General features: G+C 34.8%; 1 protein-coding gene across 1 annotated transcript in view; it reads left to right on the forward strand.

Annotated features, from left to right (window-relative positions):
• Positions 1-23,287, forward strand: part of PLXDC2 (plexin domain containing 2) — a 274,504-nt gene that overhangs the window by 201,040 nt on the left and 50,177 nt on the right. The window contains exons 5-7 of the mRNA XM_010007012.1: positions 9,395-9,517; positions 12,393-12,511; positions 20,414-20,513. Coding sequence (XP_010005314.1) covers positions 9,395-9,517; positions 12,393-12,511; positions 20,414-20,513 — 342 coding nt within the window. The remainder of the gene's footprint in view (positions 1-9,394; positions 9,518-12,392; positions 12,512-20,413; positions 20,514-23,287) is intronic.

The raw sequence follows: 23,287 nt of genomic DNA on the forward strand, positions 1-23,287 counted from the left end.
TCTTTCCTTTACAGCCCTTGTTCAAACACACAAACACTATTTTACAAGTTACAACCACAGTGCTCCACACTGATTTTACTTTTACTGCAATCTTTGTGTTCAAAGTACAGACTATTATGTTTCCCAGGGCAGAAGTTTGTCACCAGGTGATTCAAACTGGTATTGAATTTTTTTTTACATTCATTCTTTTTTGTTCACTTCATTAAAACCTTGAAATTGGTGGAACTGTGATACAGCACAGGTCCTGTCCTAAAAGGAAGATACAGAAAAGCTTTTTCTCTGATTAAAATAATTAATCTGAAGAGAGATCTTCATTACCCAGCTTGACACTACAGATTTTCCTGACACCATTGTGAGACCTTTGTTAAGGTACTTTCTTAGAAAAGCTAATCTTTCTGAATCAGAGTGAGTATCTTCCTGTACTTACTGACACTGAGAAAGACATTTTGTTCTTCCCATCCCCATTGTGTATTACTAAATTGTCTATGAATATTCATATTTCTCATGAAGGTGTTTTTCATTGAAATTCTGTTAAAATTTCAACATAATAAAGGAACATTTTATCCTGGCCTTTATCAAAGGGAAATCAGTCTATTTCCCCACCTGTTTGCAGAAGGTTTTTTGTGTGCTTTGAAGTACAGTTAAATACAGTGCTTTCATGTAATGTAATTTGCTTTAATGTAAGATAATGCATCAAAACAGAGGAAAGACAAAGAAATTATTGATGATACCAGGGCTAATGTGACTTGATTCCCAAATTCTAAAATATGAGACTAAAATATTATAGTTTTTCTCCAGTTCAATTTTTGCTTCTTCTCAGTTTTGTTCTGCTTGTGTTGCTCTTAGCCAAGCATTTTCATAGATTCATTCCACCACTGAAGGGGCTGGCCCAAAGTGATAGTGGGGTATTGAGTGGAGAAGAGGCAAAGAAAGGATGAACCCAAAATGGTGGCTTCAACTTCAGGATACAATGTGTCTGTTGCAATTCTGGTTGAGTATTGGTGTCTCCACTTGCTGTCCATTTCTCTTTGGCTCACCAGTCTCACCCCACCTCCACTGCCAATGAATCCTTTGTCTAGTGCAGTAAGAGGTGGACTAGAAAACTGATCTTTCTTGAGAATGTCTGGATTCGGTTTTATTTATTTTTGACCCAGGGTCAAGATTCCTCATTCAAAGCATTGCCTCCCAATAGTTCACAAAAGTGGGGAACAAATTGTTCAGTGAGGTGTGATGAGTGGTGTATCCAGTTCTAGTCAACAGGGTGAAGTCATGGAAAGGGGTGGAGCCATCTGGTTTTCCCTTACAATGGCTGCATTAAAGAGGTCCTCTCAGGGGAGATACAGAGTTGAACTAGAGACTAGGGTAATCTGCTTATGTATACCCAATCCTTAACAGAAATATGTGAAAAAGAACTTATTTCTGAATAAACCACATGACTTGGCTCCCCTGAAGCCTAAGTTGCATATGATCATCTACTAGCTTCAATCTTGATATTTTCAGCTATATGTTCACTGCTAGTGAGTCCTACTCAAGGCAGATCCACGCTGCTCCTACACTAATCTGTGGCCAGCACGAACAAATGTGGTGGGCAAATAAGGAGCTTGAGACTATGATAGAATGTTGGCAGTAGAACACAGAGCTAAATTCCTTTCTGAAAAACATCCTGCTAGCATAAAAAACTTGTTTGTGCCATGCTATTTTAGTATTACTTTTTATGTCTGTAGATGAAATGTAATTTAATGGCTTCTCTGAAACTTCTCTGATGATGCATGCTAGCCCCTGCAGTCTTCTCTGCATGCTTTTCGGTGTTGTTTTGCATGGATAGATGTAAACATTATATACCTAGGGTTAGATTTAGTAGTTTAGAAAATATTAATAGAAACAATATAGCAGCATTGTATGATGAGTGTGGAATTAGTCTAATACTTAATTATCTTAAAGTTATATTTCAGATAACATTGATCTACTACAGTAGAAACTGGTTTCTGTAATGCATAAATTTTAAGCAGACTTTTAAAAATTAAAAATAATCTTTTCCTCTACTGCAACATTCTTTTCTTTTTGTTGCAATCTTTATAAACGAATGACAACCCAGACTTTTTTCTGTACTGTATTCTTCTTTTCCTTACTGAATTTTTTGAAACTTGGGAAAATTATGATTTCATCATAACTTGAAAGTCTTAAATTTTTCATGAAATTCACATGATTCATGTGATTTGCATTTCATGTGATTCATCCAGTAAGAACTAACTTTAAAAGTTAGAAGGAAGAAGAGAATAAACAGGGCAAGCAGAAAAGCTTATGGTAATTATTTTTATTAGACTACGTGGCAGTATAAGGAGAGAGACACAGCAGCAAAAAAAACCCCAACAAACTGTATTGATATCGCAACAGTTTGATTCAAAGATGAGCCAGTTTTTAATTAATGTTTTCAGCATTAAAAGACCACTTTCCTCAGTTCCATAAAAACTTTTTTATTGATGACAAGAGCCGTTCAGGCAAAAGGATATTTTACCGAACCAGAGGCAAAGAAACATATCAGACATAGACTGCAAAATTAGATTTCTCCCCAAGAGCTCTATTCAAGCCTTATCCTAGGATTTAATAGAACCAAGGTTACTGCAATGACTCAGCTGCAAAGATATTTAGCCCACGTGAGATAATCCTTCTGCCAACCTTTTTTCTGTGGTTCCGGCCTGTCTAGGAACTGCATTGGTCTTTTTTTGGCTGGAGCTGAGAAGCACTTGGGAGCTATTGCATGGCAGTATCTCACCAAGTAGATACTGCATTTCATGCCTCTTTCCAAGAATTTTCTCTGTGGAAGTATGTGCCTGATCAGACAGGAACTGATCCAAGTCTTTAGACTCTAACTAACCTTTGGGTTTATTTCTCCTGAATTTGAGAACATTAATAATATAGAGTCATTAAAAGTCACAATTAAAGTTGCGAGTTGTTTGTAGTCCATCACAGTGTCCATACTTGAAAGTGTTTCTCTTGCTCCTGGAGTCTTTCTAGTGATATCTAACAACCTCCTGACAAGGGATGACTTGTGGCACGTCAGAAGAAAAACTAGTACTGGAAGAGTTTCGTCATACATAATCCCCTAAATCCCTCTGCTGAACTGAACAGGATATTCATTAGAATGGGTTACATTCCACCAGATAATATGCTTTTCACAACAGCCACCAGTAGTGCGGAAACTACAGCAAGCTGGGAAACTTATTGACATTTACTCAATTACATGTATTACACATTCTCAGTTTTTCCAAATAATGCTTTCAGTATTAACAAAGCATCTGGAAAAAATAATGATGAAAATCTAATCCCTTCACCTTTAAATATCTACATAAGATAACATACAACTACAGCCAAGAGTACAAGGATTCTGACTATGTTTTCTTTTTTCTCTCATGCACAGACAGACAAGAAGCCCTTGTAAGGTTATGCAATTAAGAAGCAGTGTTATACTTATGCCTTCTGGGATTTAGCTTTCAGATAACCCACTTTTCAGGCTGAAAGAAGAAATGGGTTGGTGCATTCAATCTAGTCAAGCAGAAGCTAAGCCAAAAATTATTTATAATCTGTCTCTAATTCATTTTCCCCAGAAAGCTGAAAAAAATTATAAAATACTATAAGAGATTGGTTCTTTTTTACACTGATCTTGAAAACCCATTAAGGTATTTAACTTTCATGGATTGTCTGAGGGATCTGGGGTTGCTGTTATCCTTTTGTTTAATTACACTGTAACCTTCATGCAATTACAATGATGATAACATTCTTCCACAGACATAACAGTAAATTAGCCATCTGGGAATAAATGGCATTACTTAAATCTTAGTTCATTGAACTATCAAAGAAATATTACTATGGATATATAGGAAGGACAGTGTTTAAAGTAAATTACATTACCTGGTTTTAGAATTCAGCATTCCAATATTTTTTTAGGGGCTTAACAGCTAACATATACTTGAATTTGCTTCATCATGTAATTACTGGTGTAGAAATATCAGGAAAAGAAAAGGGAAAAAACATTTTAGCATAGTTGAAAAACATACAGCGCGGAGTTTTGTAGACTAGGCCTTGTAGATCTATGCAATATATATCAGCTTCACCAAATAAATATGTGAGCAACATTATTCCCAATGTCTTATTTCCCCCATGATACATCTTGCCATTTTCCCATCAAATGTGAAAGTGTCTTTTGAGTCTTTTGTAGTTCAATTCCAGAAATGAGAAGAGATTAATCAGGTTTTTACCATTATTGCTAAAGAGAAAAAAGAATATAACTTGAAAATCAGTGATACATCAGAAACTACATGATGGAGAACAAGAAATATCCTGAGAATCAAATGCAAATCAAAATTTTGAAGCTATTCTCAGCAGCTCACATTAAAATAATTACAAACAAAATATAATCCTACTGGACTTTCAACCAAAGAGAAAACTTGCATCTCTAACCTTTCCCAATTGAGGTATCAGATATGATCATAAATTGATTTAAAATGTTTTGAAAATAAACTTTTACATGGAAAAAACATGTGGCAACTTTACAGACAGAGAAAGAATTTTACCAGCTGATAAAACTCAAATACTTTCTTACTACTGGGAAGCTGATCTGTTTTTCTCAATTAATTTCTGTGGTGGTGGTTATAAATGTACTAAGGTAAATTAAATAAAGGAGTGGAATTAAACTCATATAATAACTATTTCAAGAACTCTTTATACAGTGTCAGTTCAAACAAATGTCTTCTAACCTAATGAGAAAGTTCATCTGAAGTAGTAATGTTTTATCACCCTGGAGAAGAGTAGCTGCAACAAAAGGGCTAAATCTTTCCTATCACTTAGAACATTTTTTTTAATTTTTTTTTTAAGAGATGAGCAGGAAGAGGTGTTAATGTGTGTGGAAGAGTATTGTATAGGAAGAGTGTAGTTTCTGTGGTCTCATTTACATGTGACACAAACATAATTTATTCTCTTGTTTGAACATAGCAGAGGTTTTTGCAAATGAGTTGTTTTGTGTGATGCAGTTGAAATGAGTTTTCTGGAATGGATAATGAATAAAAGGATTTCAGGATTTTATTAGGTGCTATTTTTTAATTAAGCTTTCTTTATAAAAGTCTTAGAAGAGCATGACTGCATGAAAACCAGCTGCTTCAAAGGTGGTGTCTTCCAGTGATAGAACAATTTGAAATTCTCTGACACTATGAAAACACAAATGCGTATCTTCTTGAGTTATGCTCATTTTCTCTATCTTATATTGATCTCAGCTGGTGTGTCCATGTGCCAAAGTAACAGCACTCCTAAAATGTTTTTGCCTTCCTACTGGGGAAAGCTTGGCTGTTTGTGCTAAAGGCAGACAAGGGCAAAGCTTTCCCAAATCATAGCTGTATTCTCCACTATCCTACTAAATAAAAAATACATTAAGGAATATCTGTTTACATATTAAGAGATTTTAATTGTTTGGGTTTTTTATTTGGTTTGTGGGTTTTTGTTTGTTTGAGGTTTTATTTTTTGTAAGTACATATAGGTCTGGCAAATAAAAGAGACCTTAGATGGGGTGTCTGTGGGCTGCACTTGCTGAACTGGGCTCAGTAATGCGTCTGGACAAAGGTATTGAAATGATTTGAGCAAGGGAAGGTATGAGACAGAGTGCACACAGCAAAGGGTGGCCCTGAGGACAGATGTGGCAGTTCTCGTCATGCCCTTGTCAAAGCTCTTGCTATACTCCAGTAACCTTTACAGAAGGTGCAGATATGTGTCACTAGCTCTTACTTCACTACCTAAATCTGTGTTTCCTAGCTACAAGTAGCAACAAACTATACTCTGATGTGCCTATTTAATTTGTTTACAGCTTTCTATTTACAAATGGGAATATGCAGAAATTGCTGAAATGGTCATTAAGGCTAATTTCATGCAGATATGTTGAGATGTTGCTGGACGGAACTAAATACAGTAATATTTGTCTTGGAATATGCCAAGTCTGAGAATTATTTTAATTTTTGAAATTACTGTTAGAACCTCAGTCTTACAGAATGTTTATATAAACTCTCCTATCCCACTTCTCAGTCCCTGTCTCTCGTCTAATTTTCCTACTGTCCTGGCAAATAGTAATTTAACAAGAGAAATAAATGGGCCTTTTTGCAAAATCAACAAGTCAGCAAATTGGGGAACTCAGAGAGAGAATTTTTGATCCACTTTCCATATTTTTCTTTGACAAGAAAGTATCTCTGGCATCTGGATACATCAATGTGAGGGTTTTTTACCTTCCATTATGTTGTGATCAGCTTATCTTATGGGGATGCTGAAATCTGCACTTAAAAACAAATCAAACATGGAATTATAATATAAAGTTATTTGTGTTCTAATACAGCTAAATATTAAAGAGCAGAAGTTTGTTATAATGTCACATATTAAAAAATCAGGCTCAGGTTTATGGAACTTGTTCATGCAAGTTCTTAGGAGGGAGAAGATAGTTATCAACCTACATGCTTCATTTTTACATTGCCTGAATATCCCACACCCTAGTGTATCTTTTTAGATGCACAAATGCAACTTCAAAGGTCTCATTGCCTGTGCTGCTTTGAACCTGTATTCCTCTCTTCTGCACACTTGGCAAACGTCAAAAAACTCCGTAAGTGGTGGAGTTGGTGTATAGCTAAGAGTAGAAAAAAGAAACCACAGGAAGCTCATGTGCAGATTATTGTAATCTTGCGTGTTAGATCTTATATATAAATCTAATATGTTAAAACACTACAAATATAAAGCACATTTTGGAATGGATTAATGCAGATGTAAAATGCATTTTAAAATTGTCAGGATCCTGCATCAGTGAAGTGTTCTTTTGTATTTAATTTTTTCTATAGATTTATATTTTTCCCCTCTGTTTGTGTGAGTTTGCATTTGTACACTATGAGAACTAGGAGTATACCCTCCTTGATTTACAAGTGGCTTTAGTATTAGTTCATCCTTAGTTTTAGTTAGATTTTTATATGCATATAAAACTTAGAAAACACTGAGCACTCTTTTCTGTTTCTCTTCATTCCGGTATGTAGAAGTGTATTATCCTTCTAGTTATAGTACTTTTAGGGAGTTTTGGAAAAGAGCTCTACCAACCCCTCCCACAAAGGAGAGATTAAGTAGTTCAGGAAGTTGCAGGTCTGAAAAATTGTTCCTTGACTAAATGAATCAACCAAGAGCATTTACAACTGTCAGAAAATTAGGTCACAAATAGTATAAGCCAATTTTCTACAGAAGTCCATTCAGGAATAAGTTAACTTTACATTTACCACTTTCTTTAAGTTCTAGTGGCAATGATAAAATATCCATGCTCAACGGTGGCTTCAGCCTTTGAATCTCTGGGATGATTTGAAATGACTTTGTGTTTCTTTTCAAGTTGTTCCAGTGCATGACTGGAGTTCTCATTAGAATGATCTTCATGCAAGGCCTGCCTGCTTCCCAGCTATCATCCACCTCCTGCTTTCCATTTTTGTCTAAAGTAAAGCTGCATCCGGCAAACACTTGGAAATACACTCTGTGGTTACTAATTACCTGGGCTGATTTAGTTACTTATGTGTTCCAGCACAATTAAGCCCTTTCTTCTCCTGTTGTATCTGCCTCATTATTAGTTATAATGGTGACATTTATATTGTAAAGAGGATGAAAGCATGAAAGGGAAACTGTATCTAAAGATAAGACCATTGTGAAGAGGATGAATACTGAACTGTAATGCATTAATATGAATCTGAAGGTTTTGTTTATATTGTCTTCAAAAATATTTTTGAGGAGTGGTTTCAAGGTTATAGACCTACCCAAGATTGTGTTAAAATACATATGCATATTACCAATAAGCAACAGAAATATTTTATGAAATATTCTATGTATTTAAAATATCTAAATAAGCTTGAGGGAATACTTCTCAAGGGAATGACATTTTAGAACCGGACAGCAATAAGTAGGAAATAATGAAAATGCATTTCAGGGACTATACTTCAGAAGGACTGTTGCCTATCCTAAAATGATGAATAAGAGTCAAATTACAGCCACAATTGTATATTCCAAAAGTTGTGGTTTATACATGACTTGTAAATATACATGGACAGATGTGGTTGTTGTTTTTTTCTTGGTGTTTCTCTGCAAAAGCAGCTAGGTTCCTATCTGCTCACCACTAGCTCACCCCTTTGTCAATGCCAGATGTTTCCAGATTAATATTTTGTTGTATTTTCTCCACACATGGCTTTTTCTTAGGTCTCTTATCACCTCCACTTGAGTTTGCTTCATGATATTTGATCTTAACTGCTAGCAGCCAGAAAAAAATATTTCAAAGAAACATATTTTTTTATTTATTTTTGAGAACATCTTATGACTTCTAGAACTAGTTCTGTGAACGGTTAGCAAGCATTTATCAACATGTTTCAGGAGAGGATAGGATTTGAAGGATGCCTTATGCATTCCAGAAACTTGTTATTTTTTTCCACACTCTCAGAGATTTCCTATATCATATCAAACAAGCCTCATCTCACAGTGGTTGGAACAGAGATACTATTGTTAAGAAAGTTAGGTTGTACATGAATAGTTTTTTAATATCATATATTCACTGGAGTTGGCTAGAGAATTATAACTCTATCTTGAGGGTAATTCCAGTTGTTCAAGTTTATGTTTAGTTCTGAAATTTCATAATCACGTTTTAGGTGATCCTGCTTTAGCGGGACAGTTGGACTAGTTGATCTTCAGAGGTCCCTTCCAACTCTGACAATTTTGTTTGCTGTTGAAAAGTGCTTAATTAAATCAGTAGGAGGAGAAAAAGCAAAGACTTCAGCGTAAATTGGTAAACACTTTAAGAGGGAGGTAATACGCAAACTTCAGTTTTGAAGACCTACCTGTAGCTCAAGTCAACATAATGTTTGACAGTTTTGACCAGCAAGGCGATAGCTAAAATAAAACTTAAGAAAAGATTCACTCTAGGGTAACAGGAGTTTTCAAGTCAGGCTTTAAGTTGAAGAGGTAGCAGTTTGCAAAAACAAAACAAATTGCAGATTTTTTTAAAGGATAGATAGTACTATGGAACATATGTAGTGGCAAATGGTTCATTTTGATAATGCTACATATCTGCATCTTGTCCATAACTGGACTTTGCTCAGTTTTTATTTGTGTATGAAAAGTTGCTTATTGACCTAATTGTCCCATTGTTCATCTTGGATCTTGCTTTTCTGGCAGTATCACAGAATTTTTCCTGAAATTTTAGCTCTTACTTAATTCACTATAAAATTGGTGGTTGGATTAATTTCTCTCAAATGACCCTTTAATGCTCTGGCTATGCCTAGTTCAACCTACCATTTTATTAATTTTTTTTCAGAAGTACTGAAATGGTCTCAATATTATTTATTTTTTATTATAGGTTTCATATATACTGGAGAAGTTGTGCATCGAATGCTAACAGCTACACAATATATTGCACCCTTAATGGCAAATTTTGACCCCAGTGTGTCAAGAAATTCAACAGTCAGATACTTTGATAATGGTATGTAGTAGTCCTTCATAAATGAATGTGTCTGTGTCCCTTGACTCTTCGTATTTTCCTAAGTAACTCATTTTAAAGGAAAAATTTAAGATGTATAAAGCATGTGGCTAGACATCCATAAACATCTTTTAACTTAGAACATGGTCAGAGTAATGAATGCTTTCTCCTAACTGAGCAGATATCTTCTGGATTTTAAAATGCATAAACTCAAACTAGCGATGTATTTTATGTTTTAAAAGGAAAAATCTGTCTTGTATAAAACTGTAAGTTTCTGTTAATTCAAAATACATATAGGGATTACCATCTACCCACTAGCTAAAATTCAAGTAGTATTTGTGGAATGCAATAGCAGGAATACACAAAAACAAGGCAGGTATAAGGTTAACAAACCTGTCAATGCCTAAGTGTGCATGGAGTCCCAGGGTCGGAATCCAATACACTCATCTGCACCATGAGTTCTCAGCAGGCCCTTGTACAAAAGATTGAAAGGGTAAGAGGCAAACCAGAGCCTTATACTTGAGGCCATGCAAGTTATTTCAAAGGCCTTGAATGTGTGGATATTTGCCTCATGAAGTCAGTTATAACCAATATTTTGAAAGCATAAACTATGTAATTAGAAGGCATCTAGTGCTTTACCTCGGGCTTTTAGTGATCAAATATAATGACAGTGACTGTATATTCTGAATTTAAAACTTAGAGTTTAGTGTAATGATTTCATATCATGAGATCTGTGATTATTTCAAATCTTCCTGGATGAGTCCATGCCATTCTATGTATGTTTATTCATAGTGAATTTAAGCATAAATTATTGAACGTGTGCAAAAAATATGTCACCTTTTCAACCAGGTATGTTAAATTCTAATCTTTGAATCAGGGATCAAAATGTATCCTGTAACCTTTGCACTTAGTCATAACCTTTCCTTTCAATCTAGCCATGTCAGTATTTATTTGTTAAAAATGCAAGAAAAAAGGTTTGCCTGAGAAAATCCTACCTCTTGCATAGACAATTTTCTAACAGAAAAAAAAAAAAAAAAAAAAGTTATTTTAATTTCATAAATTATTTGACATTATGGCCTTAGATTTGTCATCTTCACTGAAGGAGGTTGAATATTCTGGCGACACCGTTGCTAATTCTTGTTATATTCCTGACTTCCAGTCTTTATACCAGGTGTATCAGGCTGACTGTATCACATTGCTTTCATTACAAGGTTGAATACTTCTTTGAGATTTTGGATCCCTCTTCATATGTAAGACATGATGCTCTTTTGGACCCCATGTACTTTAAGACAAAGAATTTGCACTTACCCCAAATAAAAAGGAACTGAGTGAATTGTATCTTCAGCTCCTTATTTCCTATTCATCTGTGTTTTATTTCTGCGAGTAAGTGTGCTTCTTTAGAACAGCATCTGTAGTGAGCAAGCACAAAGCATGATGGCCCGTCAAAGTCTCACTCATGGAGTTAACTGCAAAGAACTTATGTTATGAATCTACTTAAAGGCCCTGGGAGTGAGAAGCCTGTCTTGGAGGCAGCTGAATTCCACTTTAGCTTGGGGATCTGAGATGCACATAGATCTGAGGTACTCAAAAACTAACTATAAGTTCTGGCTATTTTTACTCCAATAATTTCAAAAATCTGATTAAATACCTTTAAAATTAAATTAAATCAAATAAATCAAATAGATATTTAGAAAGCAGTTAATGAATGTAGTCACAGAAGGAAAAATGTTCTGTGTGCATAATTACTGACTGTGTATTAGACTCATGAAAACCTGTAGGACAATAATGTGGTGGACTTGATGCAGTATGCATAAAAAATTTGCATGCTTATAGTTTTGTGACATCCCCAGCCAAGATGAGTTAATGAAAGTTATAGCGTAAAGGATCTGTGAAAAAAGATGTTTCAAGGATATGTCAAAAATGCATTGAGCTGGATGTATACTGACCCTCCCTGAAATTAAACTGTTGTGAATCACAGCGTGTAATTTCCATTACTGCCAAAGAGTATGTTGAGAAATGCATTTAAAGACAAAATAACAATTTTCAGTAAGCACAGTTTGGGTGATAAGTTTCTTTCAACCAAGTTGCCTGAATGTGTTTGTAACCCTCAATATCTGTAAACATGCTCACAGGGTATGCAAGTCGCTTGAGGTACATTTTTAGTGGATATTCAGCCTGAGAACTTCCATGAATATTAATGAGCCTCTTACAACTAAATCTCTGCACACCAGACTCAATATTTACTCCATTTATGAATTCTTAGTGGCTTTAATTTAAACTACATTTATTTATTGCCAGAACAGAATATTTTTAACTTACAGAACCTCAGCAAAGGCTTGCACCATACATTAAAAAATAGTGCTATTTATATTAATGCATAGTTAATGGCAGAATCTGAATTCCTCAAATAGTAACTTTTTACTAAACAGGCAATGCTATTAGCACTCCACATTTCAAAGTCATCAGGGCATATATATAGACAGAGATGTACCTGTACATATACAGTGTAAAAAAAAAGCTATTGCAGAGCAGCGATAGTGGCAGCACAATTGAACTATGAGTGCTGGACTCTATCTTTAGTGCTTGTTGACTCCTTGTGCTATGCCAAACAAATTACTTGACCACTCTTACTTTAGCAGACTTTTGTATGAGTCCTTGAGGTAGTTATTTATGGCACTGTGATATCTACCTTAAAGAGGATTTCAGTTTTTATATCTTTGGCATGTCAAGATGCTGGGCTGAAAGTTACTAAAAAGAGACAAATCACTTTTCTTGTTTCAAGTAACTGTGGTTAAGTACTTCTCCTACAGTCAGTTAATATTTTTCTCACATTTTTTTTCTTCCCTTTGCCTCTCCACCCCCAATCTGGGGTTCACAGGCACAGCACTAGTTGTCCAGTGGGACCATGTACATCTGCAGGATAATTACAACCTGGGCAGTTTCACTTTTCAGGCCACCCTTCTCAATGATGGGCGTATCATTTTCGGCTACAAAGAAGTAAGTTGGGTCTGAAAATTGTCATTTAAGTAGAGAAATTACTTTATACTTGCCAGGAATTTACCTACATTTGGGGATGGGTGTTCAAAAGTTCAGCTGTGTAGGGTCATTCCATTATATTCCTTATAAAATCAATATCTTACTGAAAATGGCATTTTACTGTGAAAATGGTATTCATGTGATGGACTTGAAAACCATCAACATGGCTCCAATCTGCTTCTCCTGAATTTCAGGTGGATTTTTTAGCAGGTTGAATGTGTTGAGCATTTAGTAAATTCTTGATTGTTTAGTAAATTCCTCGTGTTATAAAAGGTAGGTTCTAATTTTACTCAATTAGTTCACCTAATATGGGCCTGTTTGAGAATATTCTAGAATCAATTGTTGGTATTAAAAATCACCTTTATCCTGCAGCTATCATTTCTTGGCAACTGACATATTTCTAAGTTCATATTTTTCAAAGAAGAAATAACTGTTTTGTCTCTAGCTCTATGAGGTTTTCCATGTGTTTGATGATGACACAGTTTTGACTTAGTCCATTTGATTTGCCTTTATAGCACCAAAATGTTGTTGTTTCAGATGGGCTCTTCTGCATTCTCCAAATGTTTCAGAATTTTAATAGTTATTTTAGATTATTCTTTTTCTTGCTATTGTTGCTAGAATCCTAGAGACTAATGCAAATGAGAATCAGTAGGTGGATGATCTCAAGTCTCTAGGGAACAATTTCTTTCCTTTTTTGGTTATTTTAATCTCAGTTTAGCTTGCAAAGTGTGACTTTCTCTTTAACATGTACATCTCTTAATTATCCTCCTTAGATTAAAAAAATGTAATCAATTATGTGACTCATGGTCCAGACTTGGAGAAATCTGTATTCTCCTCTCTCTGCTACAGAGCAGTTGTGAGCCTTCAGACTCATTTTTAATGCCTGTCTTGAAGCCACGCACCTGAATGAAGCAGCAGAAATAGTACTCCTCTGTCCTTCACTAGGAAGCTAATGAGTATCTGGCTTATTCTACTAGCAGGAGTTATATCTTCACCTAAAACAGATGTCTTTGCATCTTGAAAACAGAGCTGCTGCAGGAAACTTACTGGATTAGTTTTGCAGACATAAGTAACTTCTGGTATGGTCACATACCTGGCTTTCCTTATCTTATAAAAGACATGAAGGTGCAAGGTCTACTTGGGCTCTGTTTCTGAATGTTATATACAGATTAGTAGTCTTAATCTATGAAAATATAGTTTATTTGCATTTTGACTCCTACTTCATTAAAGCTTTGCTCTGCTTAGCACAATGGACCTTGTACTTGATCAGCAGATTGTGCACCAAAGCTTTTTTTATCTCTTGGTTTTGAAACCTTTTGAAAGAAAAAAACCCCAATCTTCTTAAAGACTACCTGATTTCAAGACCAGAGAAGTGGGGAGGGACACTTCTCCCCTTTATAATTTTAAAATACATTTGGCAAGAACTATATGTACATTCTGACATTAAAATGGCAAAATTTTCAGGAGACTGTGATTCTTGGTTATGGGATGTTTTGCCCTGTCTGTCATTGTCTAGTCCTTTGCAAAATGAATCTAATCTTGATTATAGAAGCTGTTTCTGTAAATTGATAGTATCTTGCATTCATTTTGCGTAGATGTAAATGGCAATGCAGAGTGCCGGGCTGTGGAAAACTTTTTAATTTAGGAAGACAAGAGGTAAAGGACCACCTCATTAGTCACATGAGGTTCCCTAGAATTGCATGTGACTATGTCATTTAGTCTCTGGATAAACACAGTTGATGCTACGATGGTTTAGGCTTCTTGGTCTCACTGCACTACTGAAGTCTTCCTCCAGAATCACAGTGCTTTTGTGGGGAGGGCTTATCAATCTCCTTTTCCTTAATCCCTGAACAGAAAAAAAAAATAAAATTATAAATGAGATAATTTGCATTTTTTCCACTGCTGAATCTTTTAAATCCTCTGTCACTGGTTAATCTTATTTTGAATGGTATTACAAAACTTAACTTTAGAGACATAGTTAAAGAAAGAGAATTTTTGAAGTTGTAATAGCAACATAACAGTGGTCTGTAAAACTTTTGACAAAAGATCTTAGAAAATTACAACTAGTGTATTCCATTGGGCATTACTTGCAGAATGGATTTGGAGGTTCATCTTTCCAGATGACTACGTCGTCTTTTTTTTGCAGCATACCTTACTCCATTAAAGCTACCTCAGCTATTCATCTAAATAATGAAAATTGAACAAAATCTCCAATCGCTGATCTGACACAAGTTTTCTGAAAATAAAATCTTAGACACTTGTACATTTAAATTCAACTCCAATGCTTATAAATCTAGCTAGCAATTTATTTACTTTCCAGTACTTAACCTATCGCTTTCTGAGCAAGTCATTTCTGCAGCCATTTCTCTTGTTGGAGAGTCATGTTGTCAGGAGCTCCATTAACTCCAGTTAAGTTTACTTTTGTGAGTGCTCACTAGCATGAGTAAAAATTGTGGAAGATTTCTGGTGTCTTTTTGGTGTCATTTCCTTTACATCACAGTTAATAAAAAATGACAGTGATGTATGGCAAATGTGTGAGGTCTTCATTGGATTGTCATTCAAAGTCTCCAAGCTGAAACACCATGTAAGGAATGCAGCAAACAGGTTGTGAGTAACTTTGTAAACCAACCCACAGGGGCTCTGTATTAGTGATACCAGGAGCTTATCTTGAAGAATCCACTTTAAAACTAACTTTGATTATACATTTAAGGGAGCTACAAATACAAACTTTTATGTCTAATGGGATTAAGGTAAATTTTACCTTCTATTTCCTGTTTATTCAAACAGTGAAATTCTCTTTTTCATATCCTTCCTTCTTCCACATCATGTTTGCTACCACATTATCCTGGTTTTAACCACCAAGGCGGGATCTTGGCTGGCGTTTGCTGTTCTACCCAATCTACTGTGTCCTGCTATTTGCCCAGTCAACAAAACAGTAGGAAGTGGTCTAGAATAGTGGAATAGATTCTGGAAAAAAAGAAATAAAAATAATTATAAAAGGAGCTGAGCCACCTGGATAGTGAAATCTGGAGACACTGGAATATCTTTCAGAAGAGTTTGTGGGCAGGAGGAGGAGCTGTACAGCAAGTTTTCCAAATGTGAAAACAATTTGAAATATTGCAAGGTCCTATAGCAAGTCAAATATTTATTTCTTTACAAATTTAGGTTTTTTACAGTGCATACACTTTCCATTTTAAATATCACTTTGCTAACTCCAACAGTTAGTGTTCTGCAAATGGTCAAAATGTCAGAAAACATAAGCTGGCAGGAAATTTTTCTCTGTTGCACCTCTACTACACATGAAATACATTACAGTGCAAACTAACCAACAGAATATAGTAATAAAAAAATTCTGCAAAGACACACTTTTTATGTATTAGTAGTGAACACTGATTTCTTACATTCTATATTTCACAGAACTTCATTTCTCAAGAGCTTTACTTCTTTTTGAACGCAAAAAATATTCTATATATAGTCTTTTCCGTTAGTGGTTATAGCTAATGTTCCTTAGTGTAACATTTGGTTCCTTTTTCTGTCCATGATTAATACAGGGCAAATCAGGCAAAGGTGTCAAAGGTTTTATAAATTTCACTGGCTTGAAGGTTTTCTTTGTTCATTTAAATAGTAATTACTATTTATGTATTCATCCAGAAACCCTTATTAAAGGTGAAATGCTTCTTCAACTTGTCCAATATGTGAAGCTGGAAAATAATTCTAAAAGAGACTTGTAGTAGAATTTCTTTTTACTGTAAAAGGAGGCAGGCAGAATTGAATTGAACTGATTAAGTATTGACATTAAGATAAAATTGATGCTTCTGCTATATGTAAGAGAAAATATTGTTTTCAGTAACAATATTTCAAACTTTGGGATTGTTTCCTGAAAATTAAAAAAAAAATTAAAAAAAATAGCACAGTCTTCATGGGTATTCTGCCTACATCATACATGCCCAGTATTTCCTTGCCTCTGCTCTTGTTAATATAAAAAGTATTAACATGGAACTAAGATTCCTGATGTCACGAGGTGATCACTTTATGCAATACAAAATTCTTGATTATGTTTCATGCAGTATGGTCTATAGAGTAATTAATAGATCATTGTTGTATTCTTTTTTGAAGATTCTGATATGTTCTTAGAGGAAGTCAAAAGTAATAAAATTTTAGAACTGTGATGGAAATTAATGTCTAGACTAGTGTTCCAAATGATTAATAGAATTCAGCATGAGTTCCAAATGTCTTTCTCCATCTTGTTGAAATATATAATCCAAAATGTCAATATCCCAAATGCTACTCTGCATTTGGAAACTCATTCATAAACTGGTGACTTGTACAACGTATTGTCTATGGTGGAGCTAACATACATTTTTTTAAATTATTCTACTAAAACTCCATCCTCTGAATGCAATTCCAAAAAAACCCTTGCACATTCTTAGCTTACTGTCCAAGTGTTTACATATCTTGCCGTTCAGGTGAAGACTTCAGAAAAGTAGCCATCTGCTTGCTCCGTATGTTTTACTGTCATTATCATTAAATTATTTTATCATTTATTTCAAGCCCTGTGCCAAAAGGGTGTATTTCTTAATAGGCCATCATATGGTAAAAACCCATTTGATCTTGACATCTCATTCAACAGATTTAACTTATAAAATGACGTTCAGTACACTCATCACTGAGAGACTGAAGTGTTCAGATCTGTAAAATTACTTATTTTCCCACACTTTGTAAATAAACATATGTATTTATAAAAATGCAGATTTAATATCACCGTAGTTTTTTCAAGAGAATAAAAGCATTTTCCAGTGTCCTTCTACTTTGACTGCATTTCTCTCTGTATGACTAATTATTTGACAATTACTATACCTCAGTTTGAAGAGCTGGCCATACTAAATTTTTGAGATTTCTTCACCGTTTACACTTCTCTGCTTCTAAAACATATCCAGAATTCTGGCTGCTAGAAGGTGCCAATCATTTAGAGTAGACCTTACTGCAACTTTATTACTAGTTTTAGAAAATTATATATATTCCAAAAGTTCTTAACTCTTGCTAGATTGCCTAGCATAGACACCTGCAGGGATTTTGAAAATATCTACTGGAATTTTTTTGCTCCAAATTTTTTTCTAATTTCTGTTGAAGTTTTTCTTTGAATTTTCTTTTCAATGTGGCTCCTGCCTCCTCTTTTAGTACCAGATATCAGAGGCATTCATAATTTTTATTAAATAATGAAACTTGACTTGACCTGAACTTGACTTTCAAGCTCTTAAGCAAGTTGTGTTGAAAATAAGTTAAAAACAAAACAAAACACAAAAAAACCCAAACAAAAACGAAACAAAACAAAACAAAAAAGTTAGTCTTGGTATGTGTACTGCAAGTACCCGACACTCAAAAGTTGCACATTGTTAAATTATTCACAAATTCAGATAAAACATATGAAAAGGCATTAGAATTAAAGTAAGGAGGATTATTCGAGGAAGCCTGAGTACAACTTGTAGTTTGCACTCACATGTAAAAAATTAGTATAATTCTCTTTGTGTATCAGACACAATTTGTGCCTTGAGCTACCACTTTTACCAGTGCATTTTGTAGGTCACACACATACTGATAATGCCAATGCCAATGCCAGCTACATTTTGTTTCTATAAAACTGATTCTTTGTTTCCTTTCAAACTTGAAAGAGAAATAGTCACTGCATCCTTCTCATCAGTGTTTGTTCTAACTTGATTTTCTATATCTTGTCCAGAGTATCCTCTCCAAAATCTTTTAAAACCATTTCTTTCATAGTTAATATAAGCTTTTCTCTACAGTGTTCTGAGACTGTGAATAATGCTACTACTTAGTTTATACTTTAACACTGCAGAAAGTTTATAGACTTCTTTCTGAGCTCAGTGAGTTTTTTAATCTGAAGACTGAAAATATGGCTTTCAATCTTCTTATGTCATATTCTCCAAGACTGCATTAGAGCTAAGCTGATTTAAACCAAGTTTAAATTGATGTAAGTAGCGATATTTCTGAGCTGCTTCAGTTTTTCGTGTTGGTTTAATATTATGTCTTCTCTTATACCAAAGCAAATCACGTGTGTAAGAAGCCCTAAATAAACCAGCAAAACCAGTACAAATTCCTGTTAGCAAATCAAAGAAAAGAACTGGAAATTTATTACATTATTCATCAGAACTCACTATTTGTGTTAATATTCAGAATTCAGTTTTCCTAGACAGATACAGGAAAAAACACAGCTAAATGTTATGTTGGAAACAAGGAGAAGAACTACTGATGCTTAACTCACATAAAGGAATTCATGCCATTAATTCACATATAAACAATACCAATTCCTCTGTCATTGAATGTGTAACTAGATTTTTACTTCAGCATTTTTTTGCTATGTGAAAAATACTTACCAACAGTATAATTCTGGTTATTTTGCACAAATAGTGCCAGAGCAGATGATTACATTAGCTGAGCCTAGCACCTTATATCTCAGGTTTTTTCATTTGATCCAGTTTCATCTAGTAATTTCTGGTTAACTGAAGGCCCACTTTGAAAAATAAGATATTGTTGTGCTTTGAAAGCAGCAATGGGTAGAGATTCATAATTTGACTTGGCTGTTTATCCTAGTGGTTATTTACATTCAATCATAGAAACATGTGGCTTGTTCTATTTTAAAGGTATCTGTCTGCAGCTTTCAGCTTCTGGTTATATCTTTCTGTGGTAGATGAAAAAGCTTTTTAGCTTCTGAGTTATTTCTCTCCAAGGCAGTACTTGTTTATGGTAATCCAGGCAGCTTTCCAGCTTTCCTTTGAGAAGCCAAATAGATAGAAGACTAACTCTCCTCTTAACGGCATTTGAGAACTGTAAAAGTTTTCAGAATATTTTTTATTACTCTTTTAATCTTTCTTCTCTCCAATTTCCAGGATGTTTTTAAGACAGAGTGGCTCCCAAGGTTTGTGTAATATTTCAGTGATGATCTAATGTGCAGGTATAAGTAAAATTATCACCTCACCTTGAGGCTATATTCCACTGTTTCTGTTACCAAATACCACATCAATAAAGTTTTCTTATTGTGATGTCCCTTCTGACAGCTGGAGTTGTTCATCCACTACCATCCTAAGGTTCCTTCTAGAACTACTGCTTTCTAGAACATGGTCCACAAACCTCTGCCTTGCACTCTGTTCTTTGAGTTACAGCTTTGCAATTTTTGCAGGGTATAACTTCGCTAGTTGATCCAGGCATCTCATGTTTTTACTCTGCCATTGTCACCTGCAGAACAGGTCTGATGTCTTGAGAAGCAAGATGTACTATAAAGATAAAGACACACCTTCAGTTTGAGCAGCTTCTTCCATGATGGCTGCTGTTTGTGGTCAATCTAGTTAACTATAGTAATGTTGTGTAAGTGCTACATGTCACTAAGTCAAACACCTTTCAGATTTCTAAAGCTGTTACATCTGTACAAGTAGCAGCCAAAGCTACAGTCTTCCCAAAAAAATCAAATAAAATGTAACTCCTGTTTTCATACAACATTGCTTCCACCTCATTGTCTGATACTAGCACATCATCTTTGTCTTCAACTGAGGAAAGTGCATTATTGCAAATTACTTCCCTTTTCTGTATCATCATTAACAATTTTTCAACCTCTAAGTGTTGATATGAATACTGTTATGTAGGAAGCAAACTGAGATAAAATCAAATTAAACCCAGTAATTTTAATCTTCAATAAATGCTTAGTCATATGATGCTGTATTGTGTAAAATGTTTGTTTAGGAGTTTTAATTTACACTGGTTAAGTGTTCACTTACACATTCACACAGTGCTGTTATTTACAGTCTGAATTGTTTGACGAGTAATTCATACATATCTTCCTGTTTTATCTTCCAGATACCTGTCGCTGTGACACAGATAAGTTCAACCAACCACCCAGTGAAAGTGGGACTCTCAGATGCATTTGTGGTTGTGCACAGGATCCAGCAAATTCCCAGTATGTAGTATTGTTGTAGTGCTAATGGTTTGAAGGCTGAGAAACAAGTATAAGCTGATTTCATCAAGGATGATTAGTTGCACAACAAATCACTTACCTAATTTCAGCTTGTTAGTCCAAGTGTAATTTTATTTGCTTGGTAATTCCCAATGTGGCTTTCTCTGTCATTGTTTCTTTTGAGCTGCTAAATTAAGTAAATAAAACAAACAAACAGTCAAATAATGTAAAATTAAGCTGTCAGCCAGAATAATTTGGTATTCAATAAGATACTTTATTTGGAATATGTCTCCTTATCCATAGTAGGGAAGAAGCAACCTGTTCACAAAAATCACCTGTATCCAAGTGAAAAACAAAAATATCCAGGCTGAAAGTTCTTGATACTTAACATTCTGAACTTCGAATTCATAGATATATTTTAGTGAGAGAAAAGAAGAGGAAGTGTAGTTATTAAATAACATCTTGGGCTCACATAGTCATGGCAACAGTAATGCGGGTAACATTTCATTTCCTCTGGCATTAATGATGCTTTCTATGGGTTGACTGAAAATTACCTGTAGGAAATCAAGTGTGATTTCCTTTATGCTTTGTTTTAACATACCATGTTCAGAACCCATGGAGTTTGTTTAGCCATTACAGAGTGGGCTCAGCTTCCTAGCGGGCTGGTTTTACTCACACCTTTGGAGCCAATTTACTGAGTTCAGCTTTTCATAATCTCCTAACAGCAGGGTGTAGATGGAAGGAGCTGTACTTGAACCAGACTCTTAGGACTGAGTCCAGGCATATTCTCCTAAAGTGAACCCTGGCAGAGGTGTGGCACGGATAAAGCTCATAAGAACTTACTTTAACAAGTCCATTTTAAGGTAGTCTACAGATGAGGCTGACAATGAAGTTGCAGGTCATCCTGTACCCTCTTCATCACATTTCAGTAGTTTTTTTTTATGAGGGAGCATAAATCCCACTTCTTACATGTCTTGCCATGGGGAAGATGGAAAATTTCAGTACCCTTTCTTGCTTGTTGTAAACTCAGAATAGTGTGAAGGAGGTTGTCATCCCCAGGTTTCACTTAAGAGATAAGGTCTTGTAAGAAATCTGTTTCTGAAGTATGATAGATAGTTGTGATGTTTCTATGTTTGCATGGATTGTTTCTGGGTGTGTAGAAGCAAATGAATCTAGGCAACTCATTTCAGTGATGTTTGTAGGTAAATGATCTGAGTATTTCTCTGAGTCTTAGCTTGTGAGACTCCTAACATTTATTCGGGTAGAAATTAGGTTGATTGACTTGTGTTAATTATTTATGAGAATAGTCACACAGAAATTGAATATAATCAATGCGAACAGTATGCAGATCTTTTGGCATCTGGTCTCCATCATCAAACAGCACTGAAGGACTTATTATGGGTATGCAATTTTGTATGTAAAATATATGGTATATATTACTCTTCATTCTAGTTTGAATTTTTTTTTCTGTAGAAATGTTTCAGACATACACCTTGTTTTGTTACCACTACATAATGTTGGTTTTGATGAAGACATAGTTACATACTAGTTTTCTAGTTTTAATAGTTCAATAAATATTTTGTAATGTGACACTTTCTGCTAAGTGAAGTGACTGTAATTACCAGAAAATCTGTCTAGTGTTTTATCTTTTCCAATCAAGCTAATTCTGTGATTCTATGATCTTAAACTTTGTTCATTAAGATGCATTTAGGAATAGCAGGTGAGAAAAACAGAAAGTTGGCAAAGAGTCTAAAACACACCACTGCAGCACCTGTTTTGTTAGCATTCTTTCTGTATTACTGTGTGTAATATACTGCTTTCCTCTTTAACGACTGATTCTGTGGATCGTGGTAATTCATGATTATTTTTGCTATTTTGCAGCTCACACTGGAGCTAGTATTAATCAAGGGAACCATCAGTTTGTGGTAAATTTTCCTGAAGGCAAATTATGCTTTCAATGAAACAGGTTTATATTAATATGTACAGGCAAAATAATATCACCCTGACAGAACTGCTAAGTAATGTTGGCCCACTGAGAGCCAGTGTCAGATGCCTTTAAAGTATTCATGTTCTTGCATTCTTGTTTTTCAGAGGTGTTAAATCAACCGTGACTCTAGTCAATTACTGAAAACCTAGTATGATAGAATTGTTAGTTTACTTCATTTGTTAGCTTCTTAAGACAACAGAAGAATCTAAATTGCTGTCTGTTTGTCCCAAAAGATGGCAAAGTAGTATAGCTATTAGTTCTTCCTTAACACTTTTGAAAAGGCTTTGCCATTAAGAGAACCCAGTCACCCTTTATGTTCATAGCTAGTTTAAAAAAAAAAAAAAAAAAATCAATCAAACAAACCCCCTCCAACAAACTCACATAAAAAAAAACCCAAAACTCAACTGTACTTCTTCATTTTTTAGTTTTGTCAATTATTTTTGTATACATCTTGTACTTGAAAAGGAGAGACATTAAATACAATATCAGCCTTCTTTGAATAAAAGTATTCTCTCAGCTTTCAGAAATGCTGAATGTCTTTGGTGCACTTTATATACTCAGCATTCTAAAATTTTAATATAGCAGTCCTAATTGTATTGAAGTAAATTTGGAAGAATTAGGACTATTTATGAGATTTTTTTCAGACATACCGTCCAAAACATTAGTAAAAAAATTGTTGATGCTTCCAAAAGGTGAGTTCTGAAGCCAGGAAAACGTATTTAATTCTGAGGCGAGAAAAATGTGGGGTTTGATATGCCATTTCACTTCAAAAGTGCATTTCAATGAGTGC

This window comes from Chaetura pelagica, unplaced genomic scaffold, assembly GCF_000747805.2.
Source record: "Chaetura pelagica isolate M959 unplaced genomic scaffold, ChaPel_1.0 scaffold17, whole genome shotgun sequence".
In the NCBI taxonomy this organism is placed as follows: domain Eukaryota; kingdom Metazoa; phylum Chordata; class Aves; order Apodiformes; family Apodidae; genus Chaetura; species Chaetura pelagica.